We start from the raw sequence: 17,748 nt of genomic DNA on the forward strand, positions 1-17,748 counted from the left end.
ATCCATGGACAGTTATGGGATAGGCTTATATAGTGGATACGATGAAAGTATCCATGGACGATTTTAGGATAAGCTTAAATAGTGGATATGATGAAAGTGTCCATAGACAGTTATGGGATAGGCTTAAATAGTGGATATGATGAAAATGTCCATGGACAGTTATGGGATAGGCTTAAATAGTGGATATGATGAAAGTGTCCGCGGTTGAAAATGTGTTTATGTGTTTATCTGGTAGACAGGCACACTGAAAGCAAACTTTCCAATAGTGTTAGAGTTAGCCCTGTTCCTTTTGAGGAATTGAAACATCATATAAGTTTAGGGTTGCACAATACATTGTGACGTTGATCACAAAGCCTCTTTTGGTTGTTCAGTTTTCATTTAAAACTGAATTACTCATTTTATATTCATTTTTTTCATTTTCTTTTCTAATGGAAATGTTCGACTATAAATTGTTAAATATTTTTTATATAAAACAATACCATTAAATAAAAACGAAGATGTACTTAGTATTCGCCTTTCAATAGACTTAGAAGATATAAGAAGCTCTTAATATGTCAATCATTTTTATGTTCTTTTCCAAAAGTAGCTTGTAAGCTCAAAACGTTTAGGCAAGACTGACAGTTTCTTTCCAATCAGGCCTTGATATGAATATATATAATTATAGGCTAGATACAATATATATGATACTTGACTAGAATTTCTTTTGTAAATATTACTGTTTAATGTTTATGTACCCTCATAGGCACCTAACTTTCTAAATTCTAGGGCGGTGATCTTTACATTCTTTACTTACAAATTGAGAGTTCCCCTAATTTAAGAAACAATTGTACCCCTAATGGTTGTGATGTAGGGTACATACGGCTATATCGCAAAAATGTGAAAACGGTGGTAAGAGATATCAGAAAGGAATCAAAGTTTATAACTCTTAATCTGATCGGACCTGGTCATAAGATTTCAAGAATCATGTTTATAGGATAACATAAATGTATGTGGATTTTGTGACAGTGGTTGCTTAGTTTTTAAATTACAATTTTTGCCATTGCGTAACAATAATGATTACTGTTTCATTATTACCATTATAGTCATGCACTAAATGCAAGAAATTCATTACGTGGCTTTTAATAACACTGCCTGAAAGACGACAAAACAAGCGCACTAAAAGACAAATATGAAACGTGTGGCTTAATTGCAATTTCTGCACTGAAACTACCTTGACAATTTTTTTTGGCACAAGACTCACCGCCGATGCCTCACGCATCACGTTGCATTGTACTGAAAGTGGCAAGTTGTAAACAAAGGCAATGTATCCGGTGCAAACAATGCAATAGTACCTGGATAAACGTTTCCTGCTATGTAGTAGGTTGGTTGCTTTACAATTGGCATCCTAAATTAATTTCCCTACTGTGATAATCAACAATACCTTGAGAAAAAAGCTGCATGCGACCACAAGACTTCATTTTGTTTTCTTAGATTTTTGTATGTGGAAGTGCGTAGATATGTGTGCGCTGAGTCTGAACACATAAAGGTGAATCATTTGAGCTAATGAGTTATTTTAGTATCATCCCAGTGAGTGCACAGATAGCAACAATGATGTTCTTCAGGCACAAAAGCTTCTCATGGGTGTTCAGAGTGTGATCATTCACCTGACGCACTGGCCAGGACATGATTGTTTGTAAGAAACTGCAAGTTTGCTAATAAGTAGCGGCCAGCAGGTAATGAAATCATCCGTTGCAACCACTCGTATACCACTTAACGTCAGACTTTTGTTAGTTGCGCCGACTCAAATGCGACAAAAAAGATGAGATGCAAAGACAATAGGTCATGATTAAAATTCATTGGTTAACTATCTATAGGCAAAGTTAAAATCCTGCCCTACCCGCCCTCCTTAGGTGCCTATGTGTACCCTACTGGAAAGCTTGTATAGTGCTTCAAATTTTTCCTCTGCAGAAAGAATGTTGTCATATAAACCAGCTTGTTGGCAAAAAGTTGTCTTATTGCTGCATATTCTGTATACTGTATATCAATATGTAACATGTATTGTAACATATGTAACAAAATTTCAGCAGGGTACTGATATATTCATTAACATCATTCATAGTGTTTTGCAATCCATAGCAGATCTCAAGCCATATACAATACAATAACATTCTTAATCCTTGCTGGCTACAATATATATTCAAAAATGAATTCTGGACCTGTCATGGAGCAATTGCGTAAAATGCATATGCTTGGTTTATATACATCAACTGAGTTACTTTCCAGTTTGATGATTACTATGGCAAAAAACTGTCATGATTTCTTCACTATGGTGAACCAGTGTGAGATGCTGATGTATAATGCTGATTTTTTGTTTGAGAATAAAGAATATCAAAAAGCAGAAGCAGTTTATCATAAAGCTTTGCAGCTTTTTAAGTCTATACCTAAAGGTAAACAAAAGCACACAGTGTTAGGTTTACCACAAGGAATATCTGACATTGACATAAAATTCAAAATACATAAATGCTGCATTTTGTTAAACAATGATAGCGATGCATTGAGCATCTTAGAAAGCATTTCCCAAAAGCAAAGATCCATGAAGGTGAGCCTGTGTTTGGCTAAGCTGTATCAAAAGCTAAACTTGGAAAAACAAGCAGTTGCCTGCTATAAAGAAGTATTAAGAAATTGTCCATTGGCCCTAGATTGTGCCATTGAGTTGCTACAGCTCGGTGAACATCCAAATGTTGTCATAAGCATAATGAATATAAATTGCAGTTTAGACTGGCTTGTTCCATTTATTAAAGCTCATGGCTTGCGACTAAATAAAGATTTGAATAAGAGTGTTGTGGCTTTTGAAGGTTTGACTCGAAGAGTGAGTTTGAATGGAAATGTGGATCTACTATGTAGTCTTGCCAGTTCTTGCTATCATGCTGGTAACACATCAGCTGCCCTACAACATTTTAAATCTGCGGTTTTTCAAAACCCATACAGATTGAAGGACATGGATCTTTATGCTTATCTGCTTTCTGAAGATGACCAAAATGAAGAACTGGAGAAGTTAGCATTAAAAATGATTTCTGTGTCTCAACATCATCCAGAACCATGGGTAGCATTGGGATATCATGCAAAGTCAAAGGGTGACTTTACCAAAGCTATGTATTTGGCCACACGAGCTACTGATCTAAATTCAAAATGTGTTCAAGCACTTTTGCTGAAAGGTGTCAGTCTTTGCAAATCTGGTGAAGTACGAACTGCTGTAACATACTTAAGGCATGCTATGCTAACTGCTCCAAACAGATTAGACTGTTATGCAGAGCTTGTCAATGCTCATAAACAAGACCAAAGAAATAATGAAGCTTTAAATGTAGCGAAGTCTGCTCTTGATGCTGTTGGTTGTACTCCTGATGCTATAGTTTTGTGGGCTTGGGCATCGCTTTTTGATTCATCTTCTCATGATCAAGTGATTCGTTTAGTTGAACGAGCTTTAAGTATTAATCCAGATCACAGACGAGCCATTGAGATCCGTTGCATGATAGCAGATAAACAGAAAAAATATGATGATGCGATTAAAGTGTTACTTGATGCCATACAGCGTAATGGCAGTAGTATCTACCACACCATGCTGGCAGATTTTTTTGTTCGTATTTCTAAATTTTCAGATGCTGTTGAACATTACAATATCTCACTGTCTATTAATCCCAACAGTGCAGAAGCAAAAGCTGGGCTGGATAAAATAGAAAGTCTGGAACAAGGTGACACTTTTGAAGGTGACCAAGATGAGGAATTTGTTGGTAATGATCAAGAGGAAAATCGAATTACGGGTGTTCCATGGCCTCATGATGATTGGTTTTAAAAAAAAGTTAACAAGCATTTTTTGTAATCTTAGTATACCTTCTTTGCTTAGGTTTCAGTTTTGTGCTGACTATTGCTACTGTATGTTCTAATCACTTGCATAACTGCCCATGTGTTCTGAGTATGTGTTGCTGCATATACACTAAAAATCTGAGGTGACTTCGTCATCTATGCACTAGGTAGTATCACGACCAGAGTATTGTTTGCTTGCAAGTAGCTTACCAGATTTGATTCTCCAGCATGCAAGGTGGACATTGGTCTCATTTTAACCTGATTAAAGAGAGGTGCAAATACTAAAACAAGTTGATCTTAAAGCGAATATGCTGGAAAAGGATGTAATAACACTTAGTGGCAAAACAATTACAGTATTGCCAAAAATATGTCACAACAAATGCAAACTTGGTGCCCAGTAATGGTGGTCATAATGCGAATGATTCTATTACTTGGATCAGTTATAAATAGGACACCACATGATGTTTGAATGCTGTATCTTGCAATGAAAACACCACAATCGTGTTTATTTTTAAGCATTTAAAAAGATTTAGTATTTAACTGCAGCATTTTTATAAATCTGAGACTCACAGATCGTTTTGCTTCATGCAGCCAGGAAAGGTATAATTTCTTCCATAAACGCCTGAATAATAACTTGGAGGAGGGAAGTAATGTGGCAATCAGCGACACACCATTTGTACCATTTTTTGCTGAAGTTTTCGTTTTGCTGTGCGATTTACATTCTTCCGTTGGTTACGTGTCTTTATTGTAATATAGTACCAACTGGATGCAATAAAGGAGTCGTCAAACAACTAAAACAAAGATCTCCATGAATTTGTTGTACTGCTACGTAGGGCTTTAAAAAACCTATTTAGACCAATCAGAATGCAGCATGTTTGGAGTTGTTTTCTAGCCTGGGAATTACTCTAGCAGTTGGCGTGCTTCAATGTTCCAGGTCGCGTGCAGAATTATGCTAAAAATTAGCATGAATGTAGCTGAAATTGTTTTTTTTTTATACCAAAAAGTCTAGTGTTTATTTTGCGCCTCTGTAAAAAAAAGTTTGAATCATGGTTTTTTGATGGCATTTTATGGAATGGTAGTTCAAAGCATACTAAATTCACATGCAAAATTTTAGAAAGCCCCATGGAAGATTTTTCGAGTAATCAGTCTTTTATTAAATTTACTGTATAATAAAACAAAGAAAGATTTTTTGGTGTTTGACGCCACAAAAGCAGGTAATGTAAGTTTCAAAGTGTTTTAAAAAGCTGACGTGATTCTGAACAACATTTGCCTCGTATCAAAGCAGGAGGGAATGAAGAGTTGATTTGTGCATTTAACTACACAAAATGTAAGATAAAATTGGGAGAATAAACTAAATATGCATCCGTGTGCAATAGAGCTTACAATGACGAAAAATGATTTCAGTCTGTGAAAATGACTATTTCATCATAGGTAGGTCAGGCAGCCTGTACAATCACCATGACTAGCTTAGATTGTTTTTGTTTTATTCGCATGAACATGTTTCTTAAAAGAAAACGTACACGCAAATAAAGATTATTAAACACACGATAAAAAATATGATAACAATAATAATATAATCCAATTCACACAATGGTGTCGAAACTAATTGCGGTGTAATATAGCAAATAATAAATAACAAATAATAGCAAAATTAATAATATACCCGTACTGGAAGTAACAATCATTGCGTTCTCTTTAGCTGTTATTGGTACACACGTGAAAAACGGACGGCGTAAATTTTACTTGCAAGTTGCGAAAGCGATCACGATAATCAATTTACACAAACAATAACTCAGCATTTCCTAGAGCACTATGCAGTCCCTGCCTTCGCAGAATTCGGTTTGTGGTTTACTTCATATTATCTACTATGTTCGGGTGGTTTCGGCGTATTGCGGTTAATCTAAAGTTAAAGGCCTTGTTTACATCAATTGACAGTTTGTTCAGTGAAAAAGCGTGGTTGTCGATGACGCATCTTAGTCTTGTTTTCCAAATTTGATGTTTGGTCACCGTGTTAAGGGTGGTCAGCAATTTTTCTTTATTTGGGTGTAGGTCATAATTAAACATTAGCTCGCAAAGATTTTCCACTTTATCATTTTCCAGGTTTATTTTCAGGAGTTTTTCTGCGTGTATGGTGTTTTTTTCCCATTGTGTTTGGGTCTGCGGGCATGTAAAAATATATGATAAGCAGCGTCGGGTCCTACTTTACAAAAGGGACAGCTGGTTTTTGATGATGGCGTATAATTTCCCGTTTCGTTACCGAATGGCAAAAGGTTCCAAGCACATTTGTAGTTGAATGGGCGTAGATAACTTGAGAGTATTTTCAGATGCGTTCTTTCCCATTTTTTAGCGAAGTGGCTTATTGCTTGTAATTTCTTCATTTGTATGATACGTTCATACGTTTTTTAAATTTTCTTTGCGATTAAGTCGTTTCGTTTTAGTTTGCATTTCTTTATTATTTGCATTATTTTTTTCATAGTACAGGGAACGAGATTTGGTGTGCGGTATATTATTATTTAGCCTAACTACTTCTAAAACGTCGGCAATTGCATGGCCTATCTGGTATTCTATGTAACTCGTGTGGGCGTTTAACAGTTCATTTAGGACCCTCGCTTGGCAGTATTTTAGTATTGATCGTATATATATTAAGTCGGCGTTTATTTCGAAGTTTGGGAAATTGAGTCCGCCGTCTAGCTTGGGTAGTTGGAGCGTTTTTATGTCGGCGTATTCATTTTTCCCAACTGCATATCTAACTACTTTTTCGTTGATTTTCTTTATTTTTTCAGTTGAGGCAGGGTAGGTTTGTGCCGCGTAATTGCTAATGGGTAACAGTCTCGATTTTATTAATACCTCTTTGGCGTCGAACGTGGTGTATGTTTTATCTATTTCTTTTATTACTGATTCGATTTTTCGCCAATTTCTTGCCAAAAATGGTTCAGGTTGATTTTACCAATTTTTACGCCGAGTAGGTTAAAGTTTGTATATGGTGCCATTGTATATCGGGTAGTAGGATACTTGAGAAATCGTTCTTTGTTCTTAACCCTTGTGTTTTTTGTTTATTTAATTTGAGACCCAATGCCAGTTGAAATTGCTCCACGGTATCAATGGCGACGTTTACCGAGGTCACGTCGCTGAGCGTCAGGGTTACGTCGTCCGCGTAGCTCACGCTTTTAATTTCGCATCTATCGCTTAATCTTATTCCTTTTATTTCGTTCTTTTTTTTATTTTTTCGACCAGTGGTTCCACCGCTAAGAGAAACAGTAAAAAACTTAGGAGGTCCCATTGCCTCACTCCCCGTTTGAGTTCAATATCTGGGGATTTGAAACCGTTAACCATGATTGAAGCGTGGCTGTCTTTATACAGATTTTCCCAGGCTTGTCCATGGGAATGGGATTCCCACGGGAATCCCATGGGAAATGTCCCATGGGATGGGATGGGATGGAACAGCACGAATTGCAATTCCCATGTGACACAGTGACTCGGAATATGAGTACCAATGATAATAAATTGTCATAGATAGACAACTTTTCTGAACTTTAAAGTTAACAAAGTCAATAAATTTTGTCGTTTTGTATCTCTCTTTGTACATGTAGTCAATTCTAAGGACTTAAATTTCCATAAATTTAATAACATTTATTGAATTGTATTTTGATGGGAATCCCATGGAATGGGATGGGATGGGATGGGACAGGCATGAATTGCTATGGGATAGGATGGGATGGGACAGAAAAAAATGTCCCATGGACAAGCCTGGATTTTCGACTATTTCAATTAACTCTGTTGGGAAGCGCATGGATTTTAAGGTTTCTATTAGCCAATCGTGCTCTATCGAATCAAACGCTTTTTCGAAATCTAGAGAGATGAAGAATGCCAGGTCGTTTCTGCGACACATGTGGTCGTACTGATCCATTATTACTGTTGTCCCTTCACCTATTGTTTTTCCTATTGTTGTTCCCCTATCAGCTTGGGCATTACTTGTCGTATTCTATTGGCCTGGATTTTCGTAAAGATTTTATATTCTATAAGTTATTTAGCAACGTAATGGGTCTATAGTTGCTTAAATTGGCGTCGTCTCCTTTTTTGTATATTAGTGTGATGGAACCTCTTTTAACCTCTTTGGGTACCGCTTTGCAATCTAGCCAGAATTACATTAAATCGCGGATTTATTTCTTTATTTTCGGCCAAAATGATTTGTAGAATTCCACAGAGATCCCGTCTGGACCCGGCGATTTACCGTTTTTCATTGTTTTGACCGCATTTTCTATTTCCTCTACCGTGAGGGGTTGTTTAAAAATTGATGATGTTTCAGGGTTTATCTTGCATTTTATCTCTTTCAAAAAAGCGTTTTTCGTGCTAGCATTTGTTTTAGTACTGGCGTAGAGTTTAGCGTAAAATTACGCCACGGCTTGGATCATTTCTTTTGGATTGGAATTCGGTACGAGATATTTATGATACAGTTCAGTTATATACGTTTCATTTTGTTTGCTTTTAAATTTGGCAAACAACTTTTTGCTGCCTAATTTTTCAGAGTGTTCCCTATTTTATGCAATTTTACCTATAATTTTCGTTCATTTTTTCACCATGACTAGCTTAGAGCCTTAGACAACTCATCTGTTGATTTCGATGATTCACTCAGTTAACGCTCTCTGTCTTCTCGCAGGTAGAAGTGCGAGCTTATAAAACGTGAAAGCGATGGGAGTTAACTTTCGATGACAAAAACGCAGCAATTCCTAGCGGGTGCAGCGAGCGAAGCAATGTTTTGACAGCGGGGGCAGCTCGTGCTCACTGGGAAGAAACGCAACCTTCCTTACTCGTTATCACGGAGCTGTAACCGCAAACCTAACTACAGTAAGTCCAAGTCGCCGCCCAGTTAAAGGTTGTCCTTGTTATTTAATGACAACTACTCCTTGATTTAATATGCAGCAAAGAGTCTACAATTGTCAAAACTCTGACGAGTGGAAGCTTACCGAAACAAGACTTATTTACCAACTAGAACAATGCAGTGATTGGGCTTGCCCGTTAATAAAAACAGCCAAAAGATTTGGGTCAAATTCGTTCAACTCTTCCTGGTAAATAGCCTACGTCGCAGTTGATGTATGCAACATTGATCAAGTTGATCAAACCATGCCGTATTCCGGCGGTAGCCTACATGGGTGTAATATCGGTATCAACAATATCCACTTCATTCCTATGCAACCAACCTGTACCTGTGTGTTAAACAGGTTTTGTTACTTTTCCCTCACTTCAAGTCACCTAAACGGGACTTCGATTCCTTGGATGGAGTTCAGTTTAGTGGGGTTTTTCTGCTATCATTCAGACACACTGTTAGTCAGTTCCATCCTGCATGATTATAGCATACAACCACAAAGGTTATGTCAGTCTATCAGATCTACTTTGGTTTAATTTACGTTTACTTGCTGTTAGGTTTGCGTTCCGTGCTGATGTTATAATTTTCTCTGGACTCCTATCAAATATTCTACACTAATTCTCGTTTTTGCCGTCGAGGCCTTGCCACATTTTCTTGCTTTCGTTGTGGTTTATCATCATTATAGTTAACCAAAAAAAGAAAAAGAAATTTAAAACATGTGACAATAGGAACTTGCACAAAGTCTAGCTCGATGACTGGACTCGAGCAATGAGGAATCATCGCCGGGTGTCGAGCAAAGACTTTATTCAGTCTTGAGGATAAAAACTGCCATACCGCACCATACATTTACGAACATCAGCACCAGCACAGTTAGCCTAACCAAAATTATGGCGAAAATAAATTGAAATTTAAATAAATAAATTGGTTCGAGGTTTGTTTGTACCCGATTAAACTTTGTTTTGTTGTTTAACATCATAAACTCTCAATGTTACTGCAATTATATGTTCCGCTGTATTTTAGTGTTTGACACTATATTACGGGAGGAATAGAAGAACGTTAAGAACCACTACCACTGATCTATCTCTAGTCTATACAACGTTGTTTACTGTGAGTATATTGACTCACTCAATGCACCATTAAATAGGTATTTTTCTGTATAATAAATACCACTTGACTGCAAATGTTTTAAACATTTGCAAACGCCAGCATCGGGCGCCGTTTGTTAAAATGGATTACTTATGCGATTCTTGTTTCGGCAATATGGGCCCGCCAAGGCCACCAATTTTACAATTTCTGTCTTTAAGCAAAAATCTTTTCCTGTCAGTAAGACACAAAGAGCATTATCTCCAACAAAGGTAACTAACCAGCTAGCTTCACCTTAACAAACGGCAACAAATCTTGGTTGGTCTTTTATCAACTCCAACAACGACATAATTTGATTTTTGAATGGGTCATTTATTGCATTTTATTTTAATCTGCATAAGCGCACTTCACTGATGAAACTACATATTAATTTTAACACGATCGTATCAATCGCAGGTTATGCTCAATGTATATGTACAGAAACTGAATTCGACGAGGCAAGCGCTCATTCACTGCATATGCATTGGCTACATGATCTCGAAAATGCCTTCTAGTATTGGTGATTGGCAACAAACAATGAATGGGCATCGCCACTTTCCGCGGCCTCCATTGCAGATTCGTATTTCCCAAGACAAGCCAAAGAATTCATCTGTGAGAAAACGCAATTTTTAAAATGACGTTTCAAATGAATAATTAATTATAATTTATACAACGACATTACGAAGTGTACTGAAAACAACTTCATAAATGTTAAGAAATGCAAAAAAGTGAGTGAGTAACTTACTTTAGCTCGACGTAGAAATACTTTCTGAGCATGAGCGACGTTTTCAGCTTTGCCTTGCCACGCTTTTAGTACAGAGGCTTGCAAAGCTCGTCCATATGAGAATGATAACTTCCACGGACGGAGCAGATCGATCCGATTAATCGCATCCAGATTGCTAGTAGCATCTGTTTCGGACTGTCCACCAGACAGGAAAGTCACGCCTGGTACAAATAGTGGCTGTGGTTATCTTTTCAGTGAACACGAGCACAGAGAAATATGCCGCGACGAATATTGAACCTACCAGGCATGGCAGATGGCACGGTGCGTCTCAAAGCAGTAACGGTTGCCAAGGCCACTTGTTCGGGCGTGTATTTTGTTGAACAGCTTTGGCCACCGGTCACCATATTAGGTTTAAGAAGCGTGCCTTCCAAGTAGACGTTGTGATCATTCAGCGCCTTGTAAACAGCAGCAAGTACCTGACAAATAACACGCACATTCAAGTTCATTTGCGGACTTATACTACCACTGGCTTCTTCCAATAAAAACGATTTTATAAACACGCCACTTAAACGCTTATTTAAATAAAACAGGTTGCAGGCTACGTTCAAACCTTTTCCGTAACTTCTTGACATCTTTCAATCGTGTGGTCGCCATCCGGAAGGATTTCTGGTTCCACAATTGGCACTATATCATTCTGTCCAGACACAGTAAATATTTTTCAATATTAATATACAACTTTGATGATTAGCAGGTAGCACACAAACTAACGATTTTAACTTACAGAGAAAGTTTTGACAGACCACATATAGTATGATTGCTGATTGGTTCAAAACGTAGGCGTGTGTCTACGCCCTCATTTTACCTCTAGGACGGTCATCTGCGTACGTGACAGTAAAACCAGCAAAGCAAGAAAATATTGATATGAGCCCTACCTTAAACTCTGGGATAACCCAAAACTATGTAAAGATTATTACATTTACCTGCACAATTAAAGCATTTATTGGAATTATATTTAACATCAATGCAAAACCTTGAATTTATAATTACAATAACCAAGTTATTAAATTTCTGCAATCTTGTGTATTGGGATTTTGCTTGGGTATTATGTATCTTTTGACTCTATGATCGGTCCAGTTATATTTTCACATAAACGCTTTGAGTAGCGCGATGGCATACTTATGACAAAACCTAGCTATCATTATGACATTCGGTAATATTTCAACAATCATTATAAATCGGTTCTATCACGACCTAGAATAGTGCACAAGATTGTTAACTAAAAATGCACGAACATGATATTTTAAATGACAACTCGACAACGGAAACGACGATGATGCAAGAAGTCTGGCTGAAGTTTTAACTTCTTATAGAAACGAACTGCAGACACACGAAAACAGTTCTTGGTCGTTCACTAGCAATACGCCTCTTGGCGAGTTGGTTACAGTTGATAGCAGAAATTTTGTATGAACTAAATTGTCACCGTGCCTTTACGGTTACTTGCACATTTAAAATTAACCACAATCGTGCTTTGAGAGTAAAGCGGCATTGCGACATACTTACTGGCTAGTCAAGACGGTTTAATAAGCTAAGCTCAAAAACGTCAACTACGCAAACACCATTGGCAAACAAGGATTGTGGGTTGTTTTAACGGTGAGTTACTGATCACCAAGGCGGATGACTTTGGAGGCAATTTGGCGCAGTGTAAACGTAGTTTTTACAGAACGTACAAAATGAAATTCAACCAAGAACAGAGTTCATGCAATGGCAAGTTACTCTTCAATATAACGTACTGTCTGTACAGCAGTACACAACAGATGCTTACAGTTACACTGGTTTTCAACTTTTTGGCCTGTAGCCAATTGCAAATCCGATAATTTGGTCGTGACCCATTAATTATATTTGAATTTCGTGGACTGGAAACTTATATCGATATAGGGCATTCCAATAGGCTTCACCTATCAATCACCAATCACCAATCCCCTTCATTAATAATAATTAATCAGCAAGAGCAATATGCTGTAGAACAGCGCATTTTAGCCTTGGTTTAATTTCAGCAATACAATTTACAGTTATTTCATTGTTGGTTAATTGGCAACCAGCTTGAGCTGATACAAGGTTAGCCTGGCTCCTCAGCGTGTGAGGTGCAATAGCGTATCAGATCAGTGAAAGAATTTTTCCATTTTTTTCCAAAGAACATTCTGTTTTGGCCAAAATTCTAGACTATGTAAATGATACTTTTTGCATAAATTTATCCTGGTGAATCAAGTGAAAAGACAGCTTTTAGATTAATATGACTGGTAAAAATAATTAATAATACAGTAGCAAAATTGGTGTTCCTCTAACCATGGCCCACAGGCCAAAAACCAGTGGTTTATACAGCAAAAAACACCTTCATTTTCTTCTAATAAACGTTGGATAAGAGCCTTTAGTAACCTGGTGAGTAGTGTTTGAAGTTAAAGAACAATTACAGCAGTAAAATCTTTGTAAAAAGAGTTTATTATCAAAACATTAATTTGGTTAATGTATAGTTTGACTGAGAATGGTTGAACTGCTGTTTCCTGAGAAAGACAAACACCAAAATAAAGCTGCCTGGAGCAAAAAGTATGTTTAATTCTTCATGCATGTTGCAGATAAAAAAGCATGGCAGAAAATGTGCAAGTCACAAATGAGGAAAACTAAACAAATCATACTTTGACTGATGTCTCCTAGCATGGCATTTTTCAGTTTTCGCTTACACATGACATATTTCAGTTTTGAGAAAAGAGATCTTTTCAGGTTCTTATACAGGATTTTTTAAAAAGATTAGTGCATACATGTAAAACTGAAAAAATGTATAACAATAGTGCTACCTGTTGGCAAATGCTTGCATAACGAGCCAGTACATTAGCATTTTCCATTATAGCCAACTGGGAGGGTGTGCTGTCTGAAATTTTCAGAACGCATCTCCACTTGGCAAATTCACATCCATCTTTCCTATACTGAGAGCAACGATCACCAAGCTGATCTAAACCTAAAGTAATACGGCAACTATTAATACAATAATAACTTGCTAACCTGGCACAAAGATAAACTACAAAAAACAGGCAATCAGGTGTACCAACTAACAGCTGACAAACGTTTCAATACTAATGTGACACTACATCATATGGACATGCTGTGCAAAGAAACATAATTATGATACCTTGCGTAGTAGTTTCATCTTTTGTACCAAGCAGTTTCACTACACCTTTATCCACCTATAGTACCATATAGCAAATTTTAGTTTGACAAACCTTAACTAGGCATTGCAGCATTATTTTAACTCTAAGTGCAGCCTAAATAACTCTGCGTTATACAGATTTGTACTATTTGCTGTAGATAAGCCTACTTTAATTCCAATTACGATGCCCTTTTCTTTCAGCAAATCCCGAAGTTGTGTACCATTATCATCTTTCTGGTAAAGTGTTTCATGAAACAGGATAACACCACCAATAGAATTTGCTATTTGGAAAATAAACATGTTTTTAATGACAACTATTCTAACCCAGTATATTATAACATTACAAATACAAACAGTATATTTTTAAGAACTCTACAACCATACCCATGGACTTGTCACAGGACATGAGAAGTTGCCTATACGATCGACGGTTTTCTTCAATATTTTCAACCTTAATCTGATCAAAACGTTTTCCCATAGTACCTAAAAACAGCAATGATGCATTATTAGAGTTTCAAACACAACCTACTATCTACTAAACTAAGGAATTTTCACTTAAAAGAAAAACAGTTAAATAATACTCAGTATCAATCATTGTAAACAACAGTTATTGTCTTTACAGAGCTTGTCATGTTTGCAAGGAGAGTTGTTCCTATTTGCTTATAAATGGCATGCGCATTGTGTTTTACACACTACATTTAAATAAAAACATTGTTAAACAAAACAAACACCAACCTGTGCTTTCATCAGCAGCAAGGATACCATGGCCAGGTGCAACGATTCTTGCACAAACGTCTCTCAGATGAGCTTTAACTTCGTCTGTTAATTTGGTTGCCATAATGAGACTATGATTTAAAATTTGACCAAAATGATTACCGTATTCAAAACTAAACTTTATATTGATGTCTGTTTTATAGAAACAAAACAGTCTAGCAAAGTGTTTCCATAGAAATACATGTATATTTAAGTCTTTGCAAAATTTCACAACTTTAATTAAAAGCACACATTCTACAGGTATTAGAATTATTATTCTCCTGCCTGGGATGTTTTTTTTACCATCCACTGATGTACAGCATTGAAGCAATATTTAACCATCTGTTGCTTGGATACACCACCTGCTCATGGTTTGTAGGTCTAACTATTATGGGTTAGGCGGCATGGTAGTTATTGCCAGTAATTATTACCTTAATTTTTTTTGTATTGTGTTGTTAATTTTTTGCTATTAACTGTGCGGAGCGAAAGTTATGATGCTAACCGTTGTGATTATAGCATAATAAAACACATGCTTACAAACAATTAACGAGCAGGAAAAAGTGGCAAAACCTAAGGGCTCAAAACATACAAGATAAAAATAATTAACAGAATTGTGCTACAAGATTGTAGGTTAGCATGGCCACCAAACTCACAAAATAATTCCTAAGTTCAACGAATTTAAGGCCAAAATAACACTAACAATGAAACAACTTCACTGATTGAAGATGGACATGTTCCCTAATATTAAAACACGAATAGTAATAGCCAAAATAAGTATATGAAGTGACATGGTTAGATTAAAATGACAATGAATATCTTAAGTGCACAACAAATGGATGCTTAAAGAAAACCGCGCAAAAGAAGCTCCATCCTAGAGACCGGAATCCTGTTTCTGTGGCCAAGAGAGGGCACAATAGAAAAGCCCAAACGTGCACTAAAAGATAGATAGCACGAATCAAATAAAAAGTATAATATCGTCATTAGGAAATCAGGCGTCTACATTCCCTTCAACTATGGTATTTGTGATGAATAGTGGATACGCCAACTATGGCTTATACAAACTAGTGATTATGATAACTATGCTACAATAACATATTATAATACACAATAACAGAAAAAAGCAACGTCTCAAGTCAATTTTGCCCAAAGAATATCATGTAAGAGATCCTTGATTTAGAATAATCACAATCAGCATGTTTCAAGCCTCCTCGGCCTTGTTACTTTTTCCAGTTCATTAGCACATGTTAATAACAACTGGCTTGAACTTTTTGTCTCTATCACGCTTTTGACAAAAAGAAAATGATTAGGCTAATTAATTATTCAATTGTAACATTGCTGCAATGCTACGGAAATAATTTGCTCAATTATAGGCCTATTATATTATGCTCAACAATATTATTCATAATAATATTTGTGATAAAATCTGTACTCAATAAAATACAGAAATACCAAATGTCAACTAAAGCTCAAATACTCATTCAGAACACATATTAACAAATAGCCTAAAATGAAAAACTTCATTATTTCTACATAATGCATTCGATCGTCTGCTTTACAACCGGAACGCAAATTTAACAGCTAAGTGAGTTAACTAGCCTAGCTAAGCTACTGTTACGTCTGTTAGTATTGCTTAGTTCGGCAATGCAAGTTCGAATTACACCGAGCCCTGTAACACAGTCGCAAATAAACCCTTAGCACCATTCCACACAATAGAAGTGTTGGTTAGCGATGCGTGCCATATGGCGCCTTAGGTAGCCTATTTTTATAACAGTAACCTTTTTCTTTTTCTTCAAAACCTGAGAAAGATAGCTTTTTCCCTAGCGTAAAAAATGAAACGTCAGCTGAGGATTTTGTCTTGCAGAAAGGCCAAAATTAATTTGTGAGGGTTATTTAATTTGATTTATTTCTAATATCTTGTTTTTCCGAGATCGCCGTTTGTGAGTTGTTTACTTCAACAAAACATGTTGATAGCCACAGTACGATCGCTACTGATATCAGAGACGAAAATTGTAGAGTGGGCTCCATTCAAAGCATTTTTCAACTTAAACTCAGCGATACTTTCTCCTCGCTAGAGCTCCAGTTACTGAGGTAGCCTTTGCGCAAGTTTGGATCGACATACCATACACATTTCTTATTTGAATTTTTGTTATGCCCGAATTGGAAACTGTTCACCAGCACCACTGAACAGAAGAAAGTGTCGTTAATGATTCACCCGGCATTACAACCTTGGCTAATAGGCCTACATAGCTCAAACTAGGGTTGGGATTTCGGAACTAAGTTTGAAATCTCGGGATTTTCAACCTACAATCCCGGGAATTTTCGGGATTAACAAAGTAAAAAGTGTACACATATAATGAAAACAAAACATGTTTATTTCTTGTAATATTGACGCAAAAACAGCAGTGCATCAAGAGTGTCACCATTGAGACAATTTATAATTTTATTGCCAAAATAACCAAGGGCTGAGAACACACGTTCGGCCTCAACTGATGTAGGTTTGATGGTTTTCAGGGCTCCATACAATATTTCCAAGTTTTCTGGCCTCTTCTTGCTGGTCTCATACAACATCGTTTCTTTCTGCAACACTCGAGAGTCGACCTTACGGTGTTTTATCTCTTCATTTTCATCAGCTACCATAAACTCATTCAGCTCTTGAGCTAAGGTGATTTGAATTGAAGTATCTTGGCTGCTATTCACTTTAATTTCTTCATGTTCTTCAGTAGTGCCGTCTGTATCTGATCCGTTAGTAGAAAACAATCTTTGAATAAGATTTGTTGCCAAGGTGACAATTGTTTGACGTCTTATGCGATTTCCAAGCTGATCTTGAGGTTAATCAATGTATGAAGGTTCGCTGCTGATCTGCTGCTGCTTTCCAAGCTGATCCTGAGGTATTCGATAAAATGAATCAGATCATCATTGCGACGCTCATCGATCCGAATCCTAAACCTTTCATTTAGGTCTTTGCTAATTTCTGATCTCAGATCTCCAAGTTTCTTCAAGACGAATGCAATTATTTTTTCTGATAACAACTAGTCTGCTTCTTCACCTGCTAGCGCGTCAACAGCAGCCTTGAAGGGGGCCAGAGCTTCACACATATCATTTATTTTTTTCAACTCCTCATCAGAAAAATTAAATTGAACATCAAGCAGCACCAACGCCGTTTTGATCTCTTCATCAACTCATAGAATCTCTTCAGCACTGCCAGCAAACTATTTCACTTGGTCTTGCAATCTAATAGAAGCATTT

The 17,748-nt window shown here is 36.8% G+C and overlaps 2 protein-coding genes and 1 long non-coding RNA gene across 3 annotated transcripts; 2 read left to right on the top strand and 1 right to left on the bottom strand.

The window, feature by feature from the left end:
* On the top strand, positions 1–5,014 carry LOC143461337 (anaphase-promoting complex subunit 7-like). The gene is made up of 2 exons (XM_076959237.1): positions 1–121; positions 171–5,014. The coding sequence occupies exon 2, from the start codon at positions 2,183–2,185 to the stop codon at positions 3,827–3,829; it is 1,647 nt and encodes a 548-aa protein (XP_076815352.1). The 5' UTR covers positions 1–121; positions 171–2,182; the 3' UTR covers positions 3,830–5,014.
* Positions 5,015–5,573: 559 nt separating this feature from the next.
* On the top strand, positions 5,574–9,311 carry LOC143450379 (uncharacterized). Its single transcript, XR_013114688.1, has 2 exons — positions 5,574–8,685; positions 8,761–9,311. It is a non-coding gene; the product is annotated as an uncharacterized LOC143450379 (long non-coding RNA).
* Positions 9,312–10,138: 827 nt separating this feature from the next.
* On the bottom strand, positions 10,139–14,674 carry LOC143457374 (fructose-bisphosphate aldolase C-like). Its single transcript, XM_076955236.1, has 9 exons — positions 14,485–14,674; positions 14,134–14,232; positions 13,918–14,030; positions 13,732–13,786; positions 13,400–13,560; positions 11,161–11,244; positions 10,852–11,026; positions 10,572–10,771; positions 10,139–10,436 (listed from the first exon to the last, which is right to left on the bottom strand). Exons 1-9 carry the CDS (start codon positions 14,585–14,587, stop codon positions 10,338–10,340), a joined length of 1,089 nt encoding a protein of 362 aa, XP_076811351.1. The 5' UTR covers positions 14,588–14,674; the 3' UTR covers positions 10,139–10,337.
* Positions 14,675–17,748: the final 3,074 nt, after the last annotated feature.

Source organism: Clavelina lepadiformis, chromosome 1, assembly GCF_947623445.1.
Source record: "Clavelina lepadiformis chromosome 1, kaClaLepa1.1, whole genome shotgun sequence".
Classification (NCBI taxonomy): Eukaryota; Metazoa; Chordata; class Ascidiacea; order Aplousobranchia; family Clavelinidae; genus Clavelina; species Clavelina lepadiformis.

Coding starts and splice junctions, on each gene's coding strand:
- LOC143461337 (XM_076959237.1), top strand. CDS start 2,183: ATGAATTCTGGACCTGTCATGGAGCAATTGCGTAAAATGCATATGCTT.
- LOC143457374 (XM_076955236.1), bottom strand. CDS start 14,587: ATGGCAACCAAATTAACAGACGAAGTTAAAGCTCATCTGAGAGACGTT. Junction 11,027..11,160: donor GTCAAGAAGTTACGGAAAAG/GTTTGAACGTAG, acceptor GTTATTTGTCAG/GTACTTGCTGCTGTTTACAA. Junction 10,437..10,571: donor TATTTCTACGTCGAGCTAAA/GTAAGTTACTCA, acceptor GTTTTCTCACAG/ATGAATTCTTTGGCTTGTCT.